Source organism: Grampus griseus, assembly GCF_964374135.1.
Source record: "Grampus griseus genome assembly, chromosome: 14".
Lineage (NCBI taxonomy): Eukaryota > Metazoa > Chordata > Mammalia > Artiodactyla > Delphinidae > Grampus > Grampus griseus.
Window position 1 is genome coordinate 73,346,096 of NC_139008.1, and position 14,829 is coordinate 73,360,924.

The following is a 14,829-nucleotide window of genomic DNA, read 5'->3' on the forward strand; positions in this document are numbered from 1 at the left end:
TTTCCTTGCCAGGGATGGGGTTTGGGAGAATGTAGGAACCCACTCCAGTTACACCAAGTGTGTCTGTACGACTGTGCGTGTGAGAATGCGTGTCTGTGGGCGCTTCCCTGGTGGCCCAGTGGTTGAGAATCCGCCTTCCTATGCGGGAGATGCAGGTTTGATCACTGGTCAGGGAACTAAGATCCCACATGCCTCAGGGGAACTAAACCCGCGCACCACAACTACTGAGCCTGAGCACCTCAACTAGAGAGCCCACGTGCCGCAAACTACAGAGTTCACGTGCAGCAGCAAAAGGCCCCGCACGCCGCGACGAAGATTCGTGTGCCACAACTAAGACCTGATGCAGCCAAAAAAATAAGTAGATGAAATTTTAAAAATTTTTTTAAAAAATGAGTGTTTGTTTGTGTTCGGGTGCGTATGTGTATATTTACCAGGGGGAAGCAGGCTCAAAGCTTTCCCAAAATTCTCAGAGGGGTCCATGACTGTTCCAACAATGAGAACCCCAGTCTAGACTGGTGTTCTCCCAGGGAGCCTTTAAAAATGGAATTCCCAGGCTCCACTGTCAAGGAGTGTGATTCAGCAGCTTGGACTTGGGGCCCTGAGATCTGTATTTGTAGCAAGTTCCCAGCGATTCTGATGTACAGCTGGGGGAGAGAAACACAGGCAAGGAGCCAGTTGGACCTAATGTTTTATGACTTGATGTGTGTGAAACTCCTCATCAAGCAGTAGTACACATTTTTAAAAACCAATTGGGATTTCAGGAACTAAGAGAGTAAAGAGGAAATAACAACGATCCTAACAAGACCCCTTCCAACCCCCTTCTTCATTTACTGACACTGCTTTGCCAGCCACGGTGCCGTGTGCTTTATAAATATTAACCCATCTAATCCTCATAACACCCACTATGAGGCTGGTAGTACTGTCCCCGTTTTACAGACGAGGAAACTGAGGCACAGAGAGGTGACCTGCCCAGGATCACACAGCCAGTAAGCGGTGGAGCCAGGACTGAGATCTAGACAGTTGGGTACCAGAGTCCATGCTCCATCGCACTCCCTCAGAGCATCCTTGCTTCACCACCTCCTTCTGAGGATGAGGATGACCCAGGAGCCCTGAGTGAGCACCCCTCCCAGCCTGAGGCTGACCCAGGGATCCTGGAGGGTGCTGCTCTGTCCCTCCCGCCCCACCCCACGCCCAAGACAACCGCGGGCCCCACACTCACTTGCCCTCAGAGCCGTAGCTGTTCATGCTGTCCTCGATGGACTCGTGGCTGGCCTGGCGCAGCGTCCTGCTGGGCATCTCCACCGCCAGGCCCGTCTCCGTGCTCCTCTGGATGGCCCCCTTCAACCTCCGGCTGTCCCCTTCTGGGCAGAGTGGCCAAGAGAGATGGGGGGAGAGACATGGGGTGGCAGGGGACAGAGAGACCAGTCCTCTGGTTAGTGTTTCAAAGGCTGGTGGCGGCCCAGCTTCGGCCTCTACCATCCCCATCCCCAGTCCCTCAACCTCCTCCCACCATCGGCCTCACCTGCACCCACCCTCCCTGCCCTTTACACCCACCCAACAAACAGAAATCACATGAGTTCTCTTAGCTGGCAGATTCATTTACATGTACTTTTTTTTTAAATTGAAGTATAATTGATTTAAAATACTGTGTTAGTTTCAGGTGTACAGCAAAGTGATTCAGTTTTTTTTTTTCAGATTATATTCCACTATAGATTGTTACAAGACACTGAATATAATTCCCTGTGCTCTACAGTAAATCTTTGTTGCTTATCTATTTTATGTACTGTAGCTTGTATCTATCTGTTAGTCCTATCCTCCTGATTTGTCCCTCCCTCCCTCCCTCTCCAATTTGGTAACCATAAGTCTATGTTTGTGAATCTGTTTCTGTTTTGTATGTAGATTCATTTGTATTATTTCTAGATTCCACGTATAAGTGATACCATACAGTATTTGTCTTTCTGTCTGACTTAAGTATAACATTCTCTAGGTCCATCCAACATGTACTGTTTCTTGAATTCACTTCTTCCCTGCAACCTTCTCCAGATCATTTCCCTCCTCCTCTTCAGCTCCTAGTTACCGAGCACCTACTATGTGGCATATTCTCTGCCAAGTGCTTTTCATGGATTTAGACCAGGGTTTCTCCACCTCAGCACAACTGGCCATGTGGATGCATTATTGCTTAGCTGTCAGGCACTGTCCTGTGCACTGTAGAAGGTCCAACAGTATCCCTGGCCTCTACCCACTAGATGCTAGTAGCACCCTCCCTCCAGTTCAGTCATGGCAGTCAAAAATGTCTCCAGGGCTTCTCTGGTGGCACAGTGGTTGAGAGTCCGCCTGCCGATGCAGGGGACACGGGTTTGTGTCCCGGTCCAGGAAGATCCCACATGCCGCGGAGCGGCTGGGCCCGTGAGCCATGGCCGCTGAGCCTGTGCGTCCGGTGCCTGTGCTCCGCACGGGAGAGGCCACAACAGTGAGAGGCCCACGTACTGAAATTTAAAAAAAAAAAAAAGTCTCCAGACACTGCCAAATATCCTCTGGATGGGAGGGGGGGCAAAAATCACCCCTGACTGAGGACCACCGATTTAGACCACTGGCACCCTGCCCAGGTTTAAACCCCGGATCTCTTTCTACTGGCTGTAAGACCTTGGGCAAATTACTAGTCTCCCTGTGCCTCCACTTCCTCGACTGTAAAATGGGAGAGCAGGGTTATTATGAGGACGGCCCTCTGCCCTTCTATTCCCTCTCCCGTCAGCAGCTCACACCTTCGCTTCCACTTCCACTCTGTGATCAGACGTTATCTTATCCAAGCTCTCCTTTATCATCTCCTGGCCCCTCCCACCCCAGGCCCTTCTCCACCCAGCGCCCTGCTTTGGCTTTCTTCCTGACACTTACCACCCCTGACATGTTCTGCACTACTGGTCTATTGACTAGCTTCCTTCACGCAGAAGGTAAACTTCGTGAGGACAATGCATTTCATTGTGTGGCGTGTTGAAGCCCCAGGGCTGAGAACACAGTCCAGCCATTGTAGGTGCTTAATTACTAACTGCTGGATGAATGGGTGTCTGCCCTGAGACTGGTCTTAATCCACAGCCGCCCAGGAAGCCACGGCTCCTGCTCACGTGGGATTAAGGTGCGAGGGCAAGGGACTGGCCTGCGCATAGAGCCGGAAGGCGGGGCTGGGGACGCGGGGCACCGTTTGACCCTGGGGCGGCCTCTTGGCTCTGTGCTCCACATCCTTGAGATCACAGCAAGCTCTCCGTCTCCCACCGCCCTGGAGGGGCTGTGGGTTTGCTAGAGGTGGAGGCAGATCCTTAGTGGGACCTTCCCCATCTCCCCACAGAGTCCGGGATGAGCTGACAGACCCCAGGGCCTTCACCAGAGCTCACTGACTGACCCATCAGGGGACAGCAGTGCCACCCAAACCCCGCGATCCTACTCAGCAAGAAGATGGGGGGCGGGGCCTGTGTGCCAGGAAACAGGGCGAGGCCAGGACACCTCCTACTGGTCTTCTCCTGGCTTCCCTCCTCCCAACTCAACGACGGTGTCCCCTTCCTCCCTGACTTGCCGGCAGACAGACAGACACGTGCACACACATGCAGAGGTACAGGTGCTCTGTGTGTGCTTCTCAGAGTGTGTGCCCACATGTTTCTCTCCTACATATATCTGCGTAATTCAGACACAGATGTCCACATACTCAGAAAATCACACACACACACACACACACAGGAAAATGTGAAGACACAGTATGTTAATGTATGTCTAAGTGTCTATATTTGTGTGTTGCCATGGGTCTCCACACAGCTGTCATTCTGTGCTTCTGAGGCTAAATGGGCATGTGTGTCTGGGCATGTGCCAGCCACATGCAGACACGTGGCCGTAAGAAGTGTACACCAACCCACTCAAGAACGCACACAGAGAAACCGACACAGCGCGCGTGTATGTGTGTGTATATGTGTGTGTCACCCTGGGTTATTTCTGAACACGTGGGGGAATGTGTGTGTCCCTGTGTCTGTTTCCCGTCATTCCACACTTCGTTCTTACCCTACTTTGTATCTGAAGTCCCCCTCCCAACATTTCTGTTTCTCTGTGTATAGCAGGGTCAGAGGCACAGAAAGACTCAGAGACACACACATGCTCACTCAGAAACACAGACTCACAGGCACAGAGAGACATCCCTCCAACACACACACACACACACACAAGCACAGTCACCTCCAAGGACAACCCCCTCCTTACAGTGGGGATACAGACCCACAACCCGGTTACCCCGTAGGCAGGCTGCAGATACCTGGCCTGGGGTCTTCACTTCCCCACTGAGCCCTGTTCTGGAGCCCCACACTGGCTCATTCTCACTCAGCAAGGTCTGACACATTTCTCCAGGAAGAGGGCGGACCAAAGCATGACAAACAACTCAGTCCCTAAGGGGCCTGGGCGGGGGAAGGTTTGGAGAAGTATGGTTCACGTCTGTGTAGCACTCGACAGCCCCAAAGCATTTCACATCCAGTACCCGCCGTGGGCCTCAGAACAGCCCTAGCTCAGCACGCAGGTAAGCCTGGCTTTGCAATCAGGTGGCCCAGGCAGAGTCCCAGCTCTGCAGCCGTAGCTGTGGGACCTCGGGCAAGTCAGGTGGCACCGTGACATGCTACCTTCCCCACCTCGGGAGTCCCCAATCTGGAGACCACTGTTGTACCCAACCATACCACACAGTGCCACCACCTAACCTTGTCCATCCAACCCTTCCTTTTGTCATCTCTTGCTGACTCGGTCATGGTCCAATTCTTCACTTTGTCATCTCTTGCTGACTCAGTGATATCCCCAGAGTGACTGTCCCAATGCTTTCCCACTCCCCATCTCATAATCCCATCCATCCTAACAAGTGACCTTTCTCCCACTTGGCTGAAAAGATGTCTCTTGGACTTACTCTTTCTTGCTTCCATCTTTCACCATCCTGAGACCTTTCCACCTGCCCCTTGACCCTCCCTCCCTCTCTGAGAGGAAGGAGCGATCCTTGACCTGGCCCAGCCTGATCTGCCCTCTGTCCTCCCCATCCCACCTTCTCCCACCGTCACTGGGACGTCCTCCCACCATTTGTCCTCCCTGGGCCTTGAATCTACCACCTCTCCATCTTCTGGCTCCTTCCACCCCTCCTGCAAGCCTGCGCAAGGCTTCACTTCCTTCCCCACACCCTTCAATAAACACACTCCTTCAGAGAACAGCCTCTGGCCACCATATGCCCAACCGCAGGACTGACTACACCAGTCTCCAATAGTGGCTCGTGACCATGCAAAAGGGCCTTATCTCGGCTTCCAACCCCAGAGTATGGCCCTTCTGCTTACTCAACAAGCATTTACTGAGTGCCTTCATGTCTGGTGGGGAGCCCTCCTGAAGATGTTAAACACACTCCCAAGTGCTGGTCTCCACTGACCATACACACATGGATGGGAGACCCTGCTTCGGTCCATAGGAGCCCAGAAATAGGTCCTGGTGTGACCCACTGCACTGGACAAAGTTGATGCTCCGCCCACATCCCCACACATCTCCCTTCTTCCCACTTTCATGAGGTCCCACCACACTGGCTTCTGAAAGCCACAACAAGCCAACTTTTTTAGGGTCTGTTTTTAGATCTTCCTTTGGGCTACTGAGCCCACTTTGTCCCCACACAGGCAGAGGCAGAAGTGCCTGGGAATTTGTGGCCCCCAAGCCCCTTAATCAAAGCCTAAATAGAACAAGAGAATGAACGCTCGGGTCCTTTGCCTCAGGTCAGAACAACTCTGGGGCATAACCCAGGCTCACGAGGAAGCCTGCAGGAGGGGCTGAAGCCGCCCTCTGTGGGATCTGCCCAACAGCACATCCCTGCTTGTTTCCTGGGTGCCCAGCCTCCTTGGGAAGCACTTCCTTTGTACGTCACCTGCACACGAATCTCATCTCTGGGCCCTTTTGGGGAAACTTGACCTAAGACACCTGGCTTAGCTGGCATCCTAAGGAAGTCAAGGTTCAAAAAAAGCTGCACAGGTGGGTTCCAGCATCACAGTGAAAATACCATTCCCTCCAGGAAGTGTGGTGATAACAAGATCAGCTGCACAACAGTGCAGGCATGGAAGGGGCCCCCTTTCTGAAGGGATAGTTAAGGATCAAGCAAGAGGCTCCTTTGTCCGTGGTTATCCTAAGGCTCCATTGGGGAGGCCTGGAGGTTGAGTCCTGTAAACTTTGGGTACCAATTGTGAGACTGCCCTCAAGGCTGGCCACTGTGATGTACAAGTAAATGGAGTGTGGATGACCTACTTTTGGCTACCCACTCCCACTTGCTGTACCCTGTGGGTTCTAAGTCCCTCCTCTCAACCTGTGCTGACAGAGAGAGAGAGAGAGAGAGAGAGAGAGAGAGAGAGAGAGAGAGAGAGAGTGTGTGTGTGTGTGTGTGTGTGGCAGGGGGTGGGTAGGCATCAGGCAAAAGGTGTGTGGACAACTGGAGTCCCACCAAAACACAGCAACAACTTGGGGTACCAACACCTGTGTGTGCCAAGCACACACCTGATGCGGAGTACAGCAGAGGGAGGAAGAGTGGGGTGATCCCTCCTCCATGGAGCTCACAGTTCAGAGGCGGAGGCAGACATTAAACAGATGATCACACTGATTAATCACAAGTGTGTTAAGGGCTTTGAGGAGTAAGTAAAAGATGTGATGACAGCACCCACTGGCGGCCCAGTGGGAGGGACACTAATGTAGGCTACTGACTACTTCGTCCTTTGAATGACAGTCACTTCAGATCCCTCCCTTGGCCTCTGTGATAGTGAATTCTGGTAGATCCCCTCCCATCTACTGACCACAGCCGCCATCCCTACACATGGAGCCCTCGCTCTCCAGTCCTTTGGTTCTTCCTCTCTAGAGCCTTCCCATCGCTGATTTCATTCCCCTCCCACAACATGAGGACCACCCTAAGCAAAGGAATCCTATACCTCAATCTATAGCCCTTAACTCTGTCAAGACCCAATACTTCCTACTGCACTCTGGACGTTGCTACCTGGATGAGGAGCTGGCCAAAACTAAACCCGTCCCACTTTCCCCAGTCAAATCCTCTTGACTTACGTTCCCACTTTTCCCAGCCACAGACTCAGAACCCCCGAGGACCTCTCTGACCTTTCCCCCTTTCTCATTAGATGCCAGGTCGTATAAAGTCTTTGCCCTTAACATCTCTTATCTCTCTCCCTTTCTGTCCATTTTCACAGCCAACTACCCCAAGTCTAAACTATTTTAATAGCCTCCTAACTGGTCTCCCTGCTTCCAACCCACCCACTCAGCAAGTCATTAACAGATTAACTATCTTAAAATACCACTTCAGACCAAGATATTCCCTTCCTAGTAATTTATAAATTCAAAAATAGTCAGAAAAGCACACCAAGCTATGCACGGAGAGGTTCCCCACAGCACCATTTACACCAATGAAATGCTGACATTAACTGTCTGTCAACAGGAGATGGGCTTACTAAGTGACACATCCCCAGAATAAGATACTGTGCAAGTGTTAAAACGAATCATCTAGACCTACAACTACAGTGATATAAAAGATGGCTTCAACATACTGTGAAGTTAAAAAAGCATGTTGCAGGACACCATGTAAAGCACAAGACCATTTTTGTAAAGCTATAGATAACGTAGCTTTCTCTTTCTCTTCATGCATAGACATAGAAAAATCTGGGAGGATATTACCCAAACCATTAATGGGGAATAACTGTAGGGGGAAAGATTGCTAGAGGGTGTGTGTGGAAGATTATTTTTGTAACTTTAAGTATAAGATATATACAGAAATGTGCACAACCTTTAGTGTACAGCTTGACGGATTTTCACAAGGTAAACACACCCATGTAACCAGCAGCCAGATGAAGAAACGGCATTACCAGGGTCCCCAAAGCCCACTCGTGCCCAGTCTTCCAGGCTCTATCTTGCTCCACAAGGGTAGCCACTATCCTGATCTCAAACATCAAATATTTTGCCTGTTTTTAAACTTTATATACAGAGCGTGGCCTTTGGCGGTGGCGGGGTGCTGGCTTCTTCTGCTCAGTGTCATGTTGACTGTATGAGATGCGTCCATATTGCTGTGTGTAGCTGCAGCCTGCCTATTATCACTGCTATAAAGTATTCCACTGTAGGAATACGCTGTTCCACAATCTACTTACCCACTGTACTGTTGACGGGCATTTCATTTTTTTTCCAGGTTGGGGCTATTAGGAATAATGCTGCTTTAGTGCATGGCCTTTGGTGAACATTTGTGCCTGTGTCTCTCGGAGGTATACCTAAGGGCAGAAATATACCTAACGGCTGGGTCATAGGGCAGGCATCTGTTCAGCTTTAGCAGATGCTACCAAATGATTTTCCGGAGTAGTTGTACCAATTTACACTCCAATCAGCCCATTGGGGAGATTTTATTTCTCTTTTGTAGGCTGCTGTGTCTTCTGAGTATTTTATAGCTAAATGTATTAATTCTAGAACGTAAATGAAGGTAAAATATAAATTTATAAATAAATCATGACTTCATGCCATGATCCTATTTAAAACCTTAGAATAGCTCTCCACTGCCCATCCAATGAGCTACCCGCTTCACGCTCAGGCATTCACGACTCTCCATTATCTGATTCCCTCCCCATCTGCTCCTGATTCCCCTCTCAGTCTCCGCACTCCAGCCCAGCCAGGCACCTCTTTGCTCCATGTACATCCTCAGTAACTGCCTCATCCCCATTTTCTCTCCTTTACTTTCCTGCCTTCCTAACCTTCCCTATCAAAATTCTGAGCATACTCCAGAGTTAAGTTTTAAATAACAGTTTATCAGAAACTCGCCAAACTCTTAGAGCTGTTATGAGGATTAAATATAATAAGGTAATGGAATAATATAATGACATTTAATCCTCAGGACATCCTAGGTGGGCTGTGGCACACAGTAAGCGCTCAGTAAGGTGGCTATTATTAACAATATTACCACTGTGCCAGATGCTATGCCATGTGTTTTACATAGGCATCTTCTCATTTTAATTCTCACAATAAGTTGTGAGACAGTTACTACCCCATTTTATAAGGTAAGAAAATGAGGATAAAGAAGGTTTAAGTAACTTTCCCAAGGACACACAAAACTACTAATGGCAGAACTAGAATTCAGGCCTATGTCTTTCTGACTCCAATAACCATGTTTTTAATGAACCACTAAACTAAACTCACTGCACTCTGTCACAGAATATAAATGCCATCTCTTCCACAAACCCTTCTCTGATCAGACTCCTTGAGTCCCAGGGGCACTTTACCTTCACCTTTATTAGGGTATCTATTCCACTGCACCTTGAAACACAGTCCTTGATCAACCTACTGATTTCCCTGTCTACTGTGTAAGCTCATTCAGCCGTCATTTCCCTTCCGCACCATGGACAGCACCCAGCATTGCCCATCCCACTAACAGTGTTTAATTGAATTGCTTTTATTTTTAGGATGTGTCTTCAAGAAAAGTGCGAATTCTCCAGTGAAGAAAACAAGTAAGTCTCATTCAGTTGTCCATAACTGAATACGAATGTGTTTAATGTACCTTCTCCCAAAAGCAAGTATTCATAAAGGAACAGGAATAAAATGCTAATAAATTATTAATGACATTACTTTTAGCACTTACCCTTTACCAGACACTATCATATACATATAATATTTTATATATAGTATTTCATATACATGATATATTAAATTAATATAAATTACATGTAAATTATAACTTTATAAATGTATATTTGTTTACATGTTTTATGTATGTTTATATAAAATTTAGCCATAACTCTGAGAGTCAAGTATCATTACCCTAATTTTACTAAAAGGAACCAGACTCAACGCAGTTCAGCAGCTTGCCCAAGGTTACACCAGACAAGAGAGTGCTAGGTTTTAAATCCAGACCTTTGTAAAAACAGATCTTACACTCTTAACCACTAGAGATCTCAGTAATGTGGTGGTGGAAGGGAGAGGAGGGAAAGAACACTACCACTCTCCACTTCGACATTTCATCCAAAATGGGTCTTTACAGCTTTGTTTTCTAGATGAGGAGCCCAAAGCTGAGAGAGGTTATATGACTTGCTGCAGGTCCCCAGGCTCTAAAATCCCTAACCACGTCACCGGCCGGAGTATAATCTCGTTTCTGTGAGCGGCCTCCTCCAGGTCCATCTCACAGCCTGTGAAGCCCTCCAGACACAAGAGCTCTGGGTCAGTGGGCTACTTCAAACCAGGGTGATCCCCTGGGGCTCACTGCTTTCCCTTCCCACGGCCACTGCCCTTCTTGTCCCTCCAAGATAAATACCCTGGAGGCTACTGCCTCTTCTTCCTCCATGGTCAGCCTCTTCCTGGCCTAGCTATTCCCAATGACTTCAAGCGCCACATGTCTCCCCTGCCCAGGTCTTAAAACTCATCTGAAAACCAAGGGCTGAGTTGACATGCAGGCACTCAGGCCTCCATAGCCCTGATGCTGCCTTTGGCTGTATCTCCAAGGACAGGCCAGGGAAGCACAAACCCTGAGTGAGAACCCTTTACCTTCCCCCTCTTTTCTCCAGAGCTGTCGATATCTGCCTTCCCTTAAAATCAGAGAAAATTCCTTTTGGAGGGAACTCAGGGGTCATCTAAACCAAGGCCTTCCTTGTATAGAATGGCAACTGAGACCCAAGAGGGACATGAGGTAATGACCATGTTGGCATTAGGATTCAGGTCTCCTCACTGCCAACCTCTCAGCTCCATTTCACAGTAAAGAGCCACTCACGACTATTTCTGAAGCATATGCAGGAAGCAGCAAGGCCTAGTGGTTACAAGCATGGATGATGGAGTCTGATGGCCTGGGTTGTAAAGCTGGCCCCAGTCACGTTATTAGTAGTGCTGTCTTGGGTAAGTTACTTAACCTCTCTGTGTCTCACTTTCCTCTTCTTCTTCTTCAAAAAAAAATGGAGAATGTAATTTATGTGCCTCATAGGATGTCTGTGAGGATTAAATTAGTTAATACTTTTTTAAAAAGTACTTAGAATAGGGCCTGGCACATAGTAAGCACTATTTAGTACATGACATATAAATATTTGTTAATTAAGTAAACTGTCTCCATGCCTCCTTTGGGGACACAAATTTGAGCCTGCTCTGCATCACCAAGTTCACAGCTCACATCCCCACATACTCTTGCCTGGATGACTGTAAGAGTCAATTAACTCAGAGGCTCCCAAGCACCTGCTCAGAGGCCAGTGCGAGTGTGACAGTTAGGAATATGCTGGGAACTCAGTTAAAATACAGATTCCTTGGTCTTCTCTCCTGGGGAGTCTGGTTCAGCAGGTCTAGGGCAGGGCTCATGAATCTGTAGTTTTAGAAAATCCCCTGGTAACTCAAGTACTCGGTCAGGTGGTCAGTCTCTACTCTAACTGGTATCCTCTTCTATGAGTTCTCCACTCTGTGGCCTGCATAAAACCTCCACTGTGGTACCCCATTACTCGCAGAATAAATTCCAATGGCCTTAACACACACTGCCTTTCTGACCTGGTCCCCAGTTACATTTCCAGTCTTGTTTTTTTTCCCCTATCCCCAATGTGCTCTACATTCCGTTCACACTGAATAATTCAGGTAATTCCAAATATTCCATGTGACTGGCTACTCCAAATGTCTTACCGATCATCCTGCATAGGAAATTCTCAGCATCCTCTTCTCTGGAGAAAGATGCTTTTAAAAACAACTGTTTGTTGAAGCATAATATACAAAGTGTACAATTACATAGTATACAACTCTTAAGTCTATAGCTTGATGAATATTACAAACTGCACTCATTTACAGAACCGGCGCCCAGATCAAGAAACGGAGCGTTACCAACGTCCCCAGAAGTCAGCCCCTCATGAGTAGCAGTTACTTCCCCTCCAAGAGTAGCATTATCCTGGCTTCTAACAGCCCAGATTGGTTTTGCCTAATTCGTACTTCTATATACATAGAATCACCTAGCATTTACTCTTTAGTGTCTGACTTCTTTCACTCAACATTATGTTTGTGAGATTCACCCATGTTGATTGTTTCATTGCAGTTCATTCATTCTTGTGGCTTTATTGTCTTACATTGTGTGAATATATCAACATTATTTTTATTCTTTCTACTGTTGATGAGCATTTGGGTAGTTTCCAGTTTGGAGACATTACACACAGCTCTGCCAAATACAATCTTGTGCACGTCTTTTGGTGACCACCTGTGTACATCTCTTCTGGCCACACACCTAGGAATGAAATTACTGGGCCACAGGACATGCATTTGACATGCTCTTTAAATGGGTTAAGCAAGATGTGGACTGGAAAGTAAGACTTAGATTATCCTTCGGCAGGAAGCAATACTCTGAAACAATGAGGCTCAGGACTGAGAAAACTGTTGATTAACTGTCTATTTGGCTTACATTTATATTCCCCAAATGTAGTATTTGTTAAGTCAATGTATAGAGGGCAGACAGCACCCAGGACAGGAGAGAGAGGAGTGAAAAAGGCCTGGAGCATAGTAGGCATTCAGAAAGTGCTGGCGATTATAATTAACCTCTTCAAGGGTCAGAGGTCAACAGCTCACTGATACCATCTCTCACAAAATTGTCATTATTTCATGGATTCTAAGACACACTTTTCAACATCTCTGAAATCAAGATGTGAATGACAGCTGATTAGCATGTCATAGTTAAATCCTGACATGTTTTTCTCTCTCTTGGTGGCATATAAAATAACGTTGCGACTTGCAATTAGCTGGACCTCCAGATGCAGCAGGAGCTGTCCGTGGTGCTGAAACAGAGGTAGCACCTCACAGGGAGCAGAGATCTCAGAGCAAAGCAACCCTATCTCCTGTTTGTTTTAAGACCACAGTTCTTTCCCATGGGCTTGCTGATGTCTCAAATTCCACCCTTCTATGTAAAAACAGGAACTCCCACTTACTGGGCTCAGCCAGAACCTATGATAGGTGCTCAGCAGACATTATTTCATCCAAGCCTCACAACCACGAGTGTCTCCATTTTCAGAAGAGAAAGCTGACTCATGGAGGTTAGTGAACCTGCCCAAGATGGTAAAGCCTTAAATGGAAGCATGATCTTGGTTCAGTGCAGACCAGAGAGTAATTTTTGCCCTTTAGGCCGCTGTTCACTGGGGTGGCGGGGGGCAGGGTCCCGAGGACCTTTATCCAAGAGGATCTGAAGGGGGAAGAGGGAGAAATCATGAAGACGCCCAGATGAAACAGGTAGGCGCAAGGGAGGCAAAGAGCACATGACAGGGGTTTGAGAACACTAGACAGGGAGAATTTGAAGATCTGAGAGGATCAGCTGGGTAAGGTATATAAACGTGCTTTGCGACTCTAAAGGGTTCTGTTCCGGAAGGAAATGTTATTCTCACTTATTCAGTGAAGAATGTATTCATTGAGCTCATTTCCTATACCATGCTTTTCTTGATCTTGCGGATTCTAATAAGACACAGTCCTTGTCCTTAAGGAACTTACAGTTAATAGATGGGGAGAGGAGATGAAACAGATAAATAATTATCATTTATTCAAAAAACTCTTACTAAGTGCCTGTTCAGAGCCAGGGCCTGTGCTGGAGACTCCTAACACAGATGCATTAAACCCAGACCTGGCTGAAACTCCCAATCTACCGGGAGTCAGCCAAGTAAAGGGACAATATTAACACAAGGTGTTATAATTACAAGATAGTATAGTTCAAGGGCAAAGATATACACAATATTATGAGAGCCGAAGAGAAGGTAATTAATACAGCACTGGAAGTAGAGGCAGGGTCTGGGTTGTAGGGAGAATTATTTCAATGCTGAGTTATACTTGACTACAAATAAAATCGTAAGATTTTATTGTAGATGGAAGTGACACATTTTGGGTGACCACAACCAAAGGCTATACTGACAAATGGAAAACATGTAGAGAGAGGGCAAAAATGTGGAACCAAAATATAAACTGAGGACAAAGAGTTCTGAATGCAGAGTAAATGCACTTGGGGCAGGGGGAGGTCCTACACTTAGCAGGGATGGCCAGGGGAACGCCATTCACTCTATTCCAGCTCCCGGTCTACCTAGAGCATGGGAAGACTCCAGAGTGGTAAGACTTTCTGGAGAAGGGGGCATCTCAGCAATCACTGGAAGGAAGACAATTTACAATTCCCACCAGTTTCCCCAGGAAGCCATTCCCACCAGCTCTTGGGACAAGCTGAGCAAGCGCTGGGAGAAGTTGGGTTGTGAGCAAAAGGTACAGTCTGTGGTCCCATCTGGCACCAGGAAGCTTCATAATCCACATAGCTTTCAAGGCTTCCAGGATCTGCCCCAAATCTACACTACAAGTCTGACATCATGCACATACCAGGTGTTCCATCCACACTGGATTACTCATCATTCACCAAACAGCCCATGTACTTCCATCTTCTTAAGAGCACAGGCTCTGGAGTCTGAATAACTGGGTTTGGGACTAGAAGCAGCCCTCTGAGACTATCTGAGCAAACTAAAGAAAGTTACTGAACTTCTCTGAGCCTCGGTTCCCTCAAAAAACAGAAATAGTAATAAAACCCACCTTACTTTGTTATAAGGATTAAATGTATTGGTTAGCTCTCGCTAGGTTGTGCTGCACTAACAAGTGACCCTCAAATCTCAGTGGCTTATAGAACCATGGTTTAGTTCTTGCTCATATTAAATGTCCCTTGTGAGTTAGCTATAGCTCTACTCCATGGATTCTTCTGGAATCCAGGATGAGGAGCAAGCCCTATCTAGGACGTGCTAGTCTCATGGCAGAGAGAAAATAGAAATGACAGAACCATGAGATAGCCTTCTAATTACTGCACTTTTC

At 47.4% G+C, this 14,829-nt stretch overlaps 1 protein-coding gene across 2 annotated transcripts in view; it reads right to left on the minus strand.

Moving 5' to 3' along the window:
• RIMS4 (regulating synaptic membrane exocytosis 4) overlaps positions 1–14,829 on the minus strand; it is a gene marked incomplete at both ends in the record, with an annotated part of 61,653 nt that overhangs the window by 19,376 nt on the left and 27,448 nt on the right. Inside the window, one exon of one of the 2 annotated variants that reach the window (XM_082670048.1) lies at positions 1,220–1,358. In XM_082670048.1, coding sequence (XP_082526174.1) covers positions 1,220–1,358 — 139 coding nt within the window. Of the gene's footprint in view, positions 1–1,219; positions 1,362–14,829 lie in introns of both variants that reach the window. The other variant, XM_082670047.1, reaches the window with a different exon arrangement.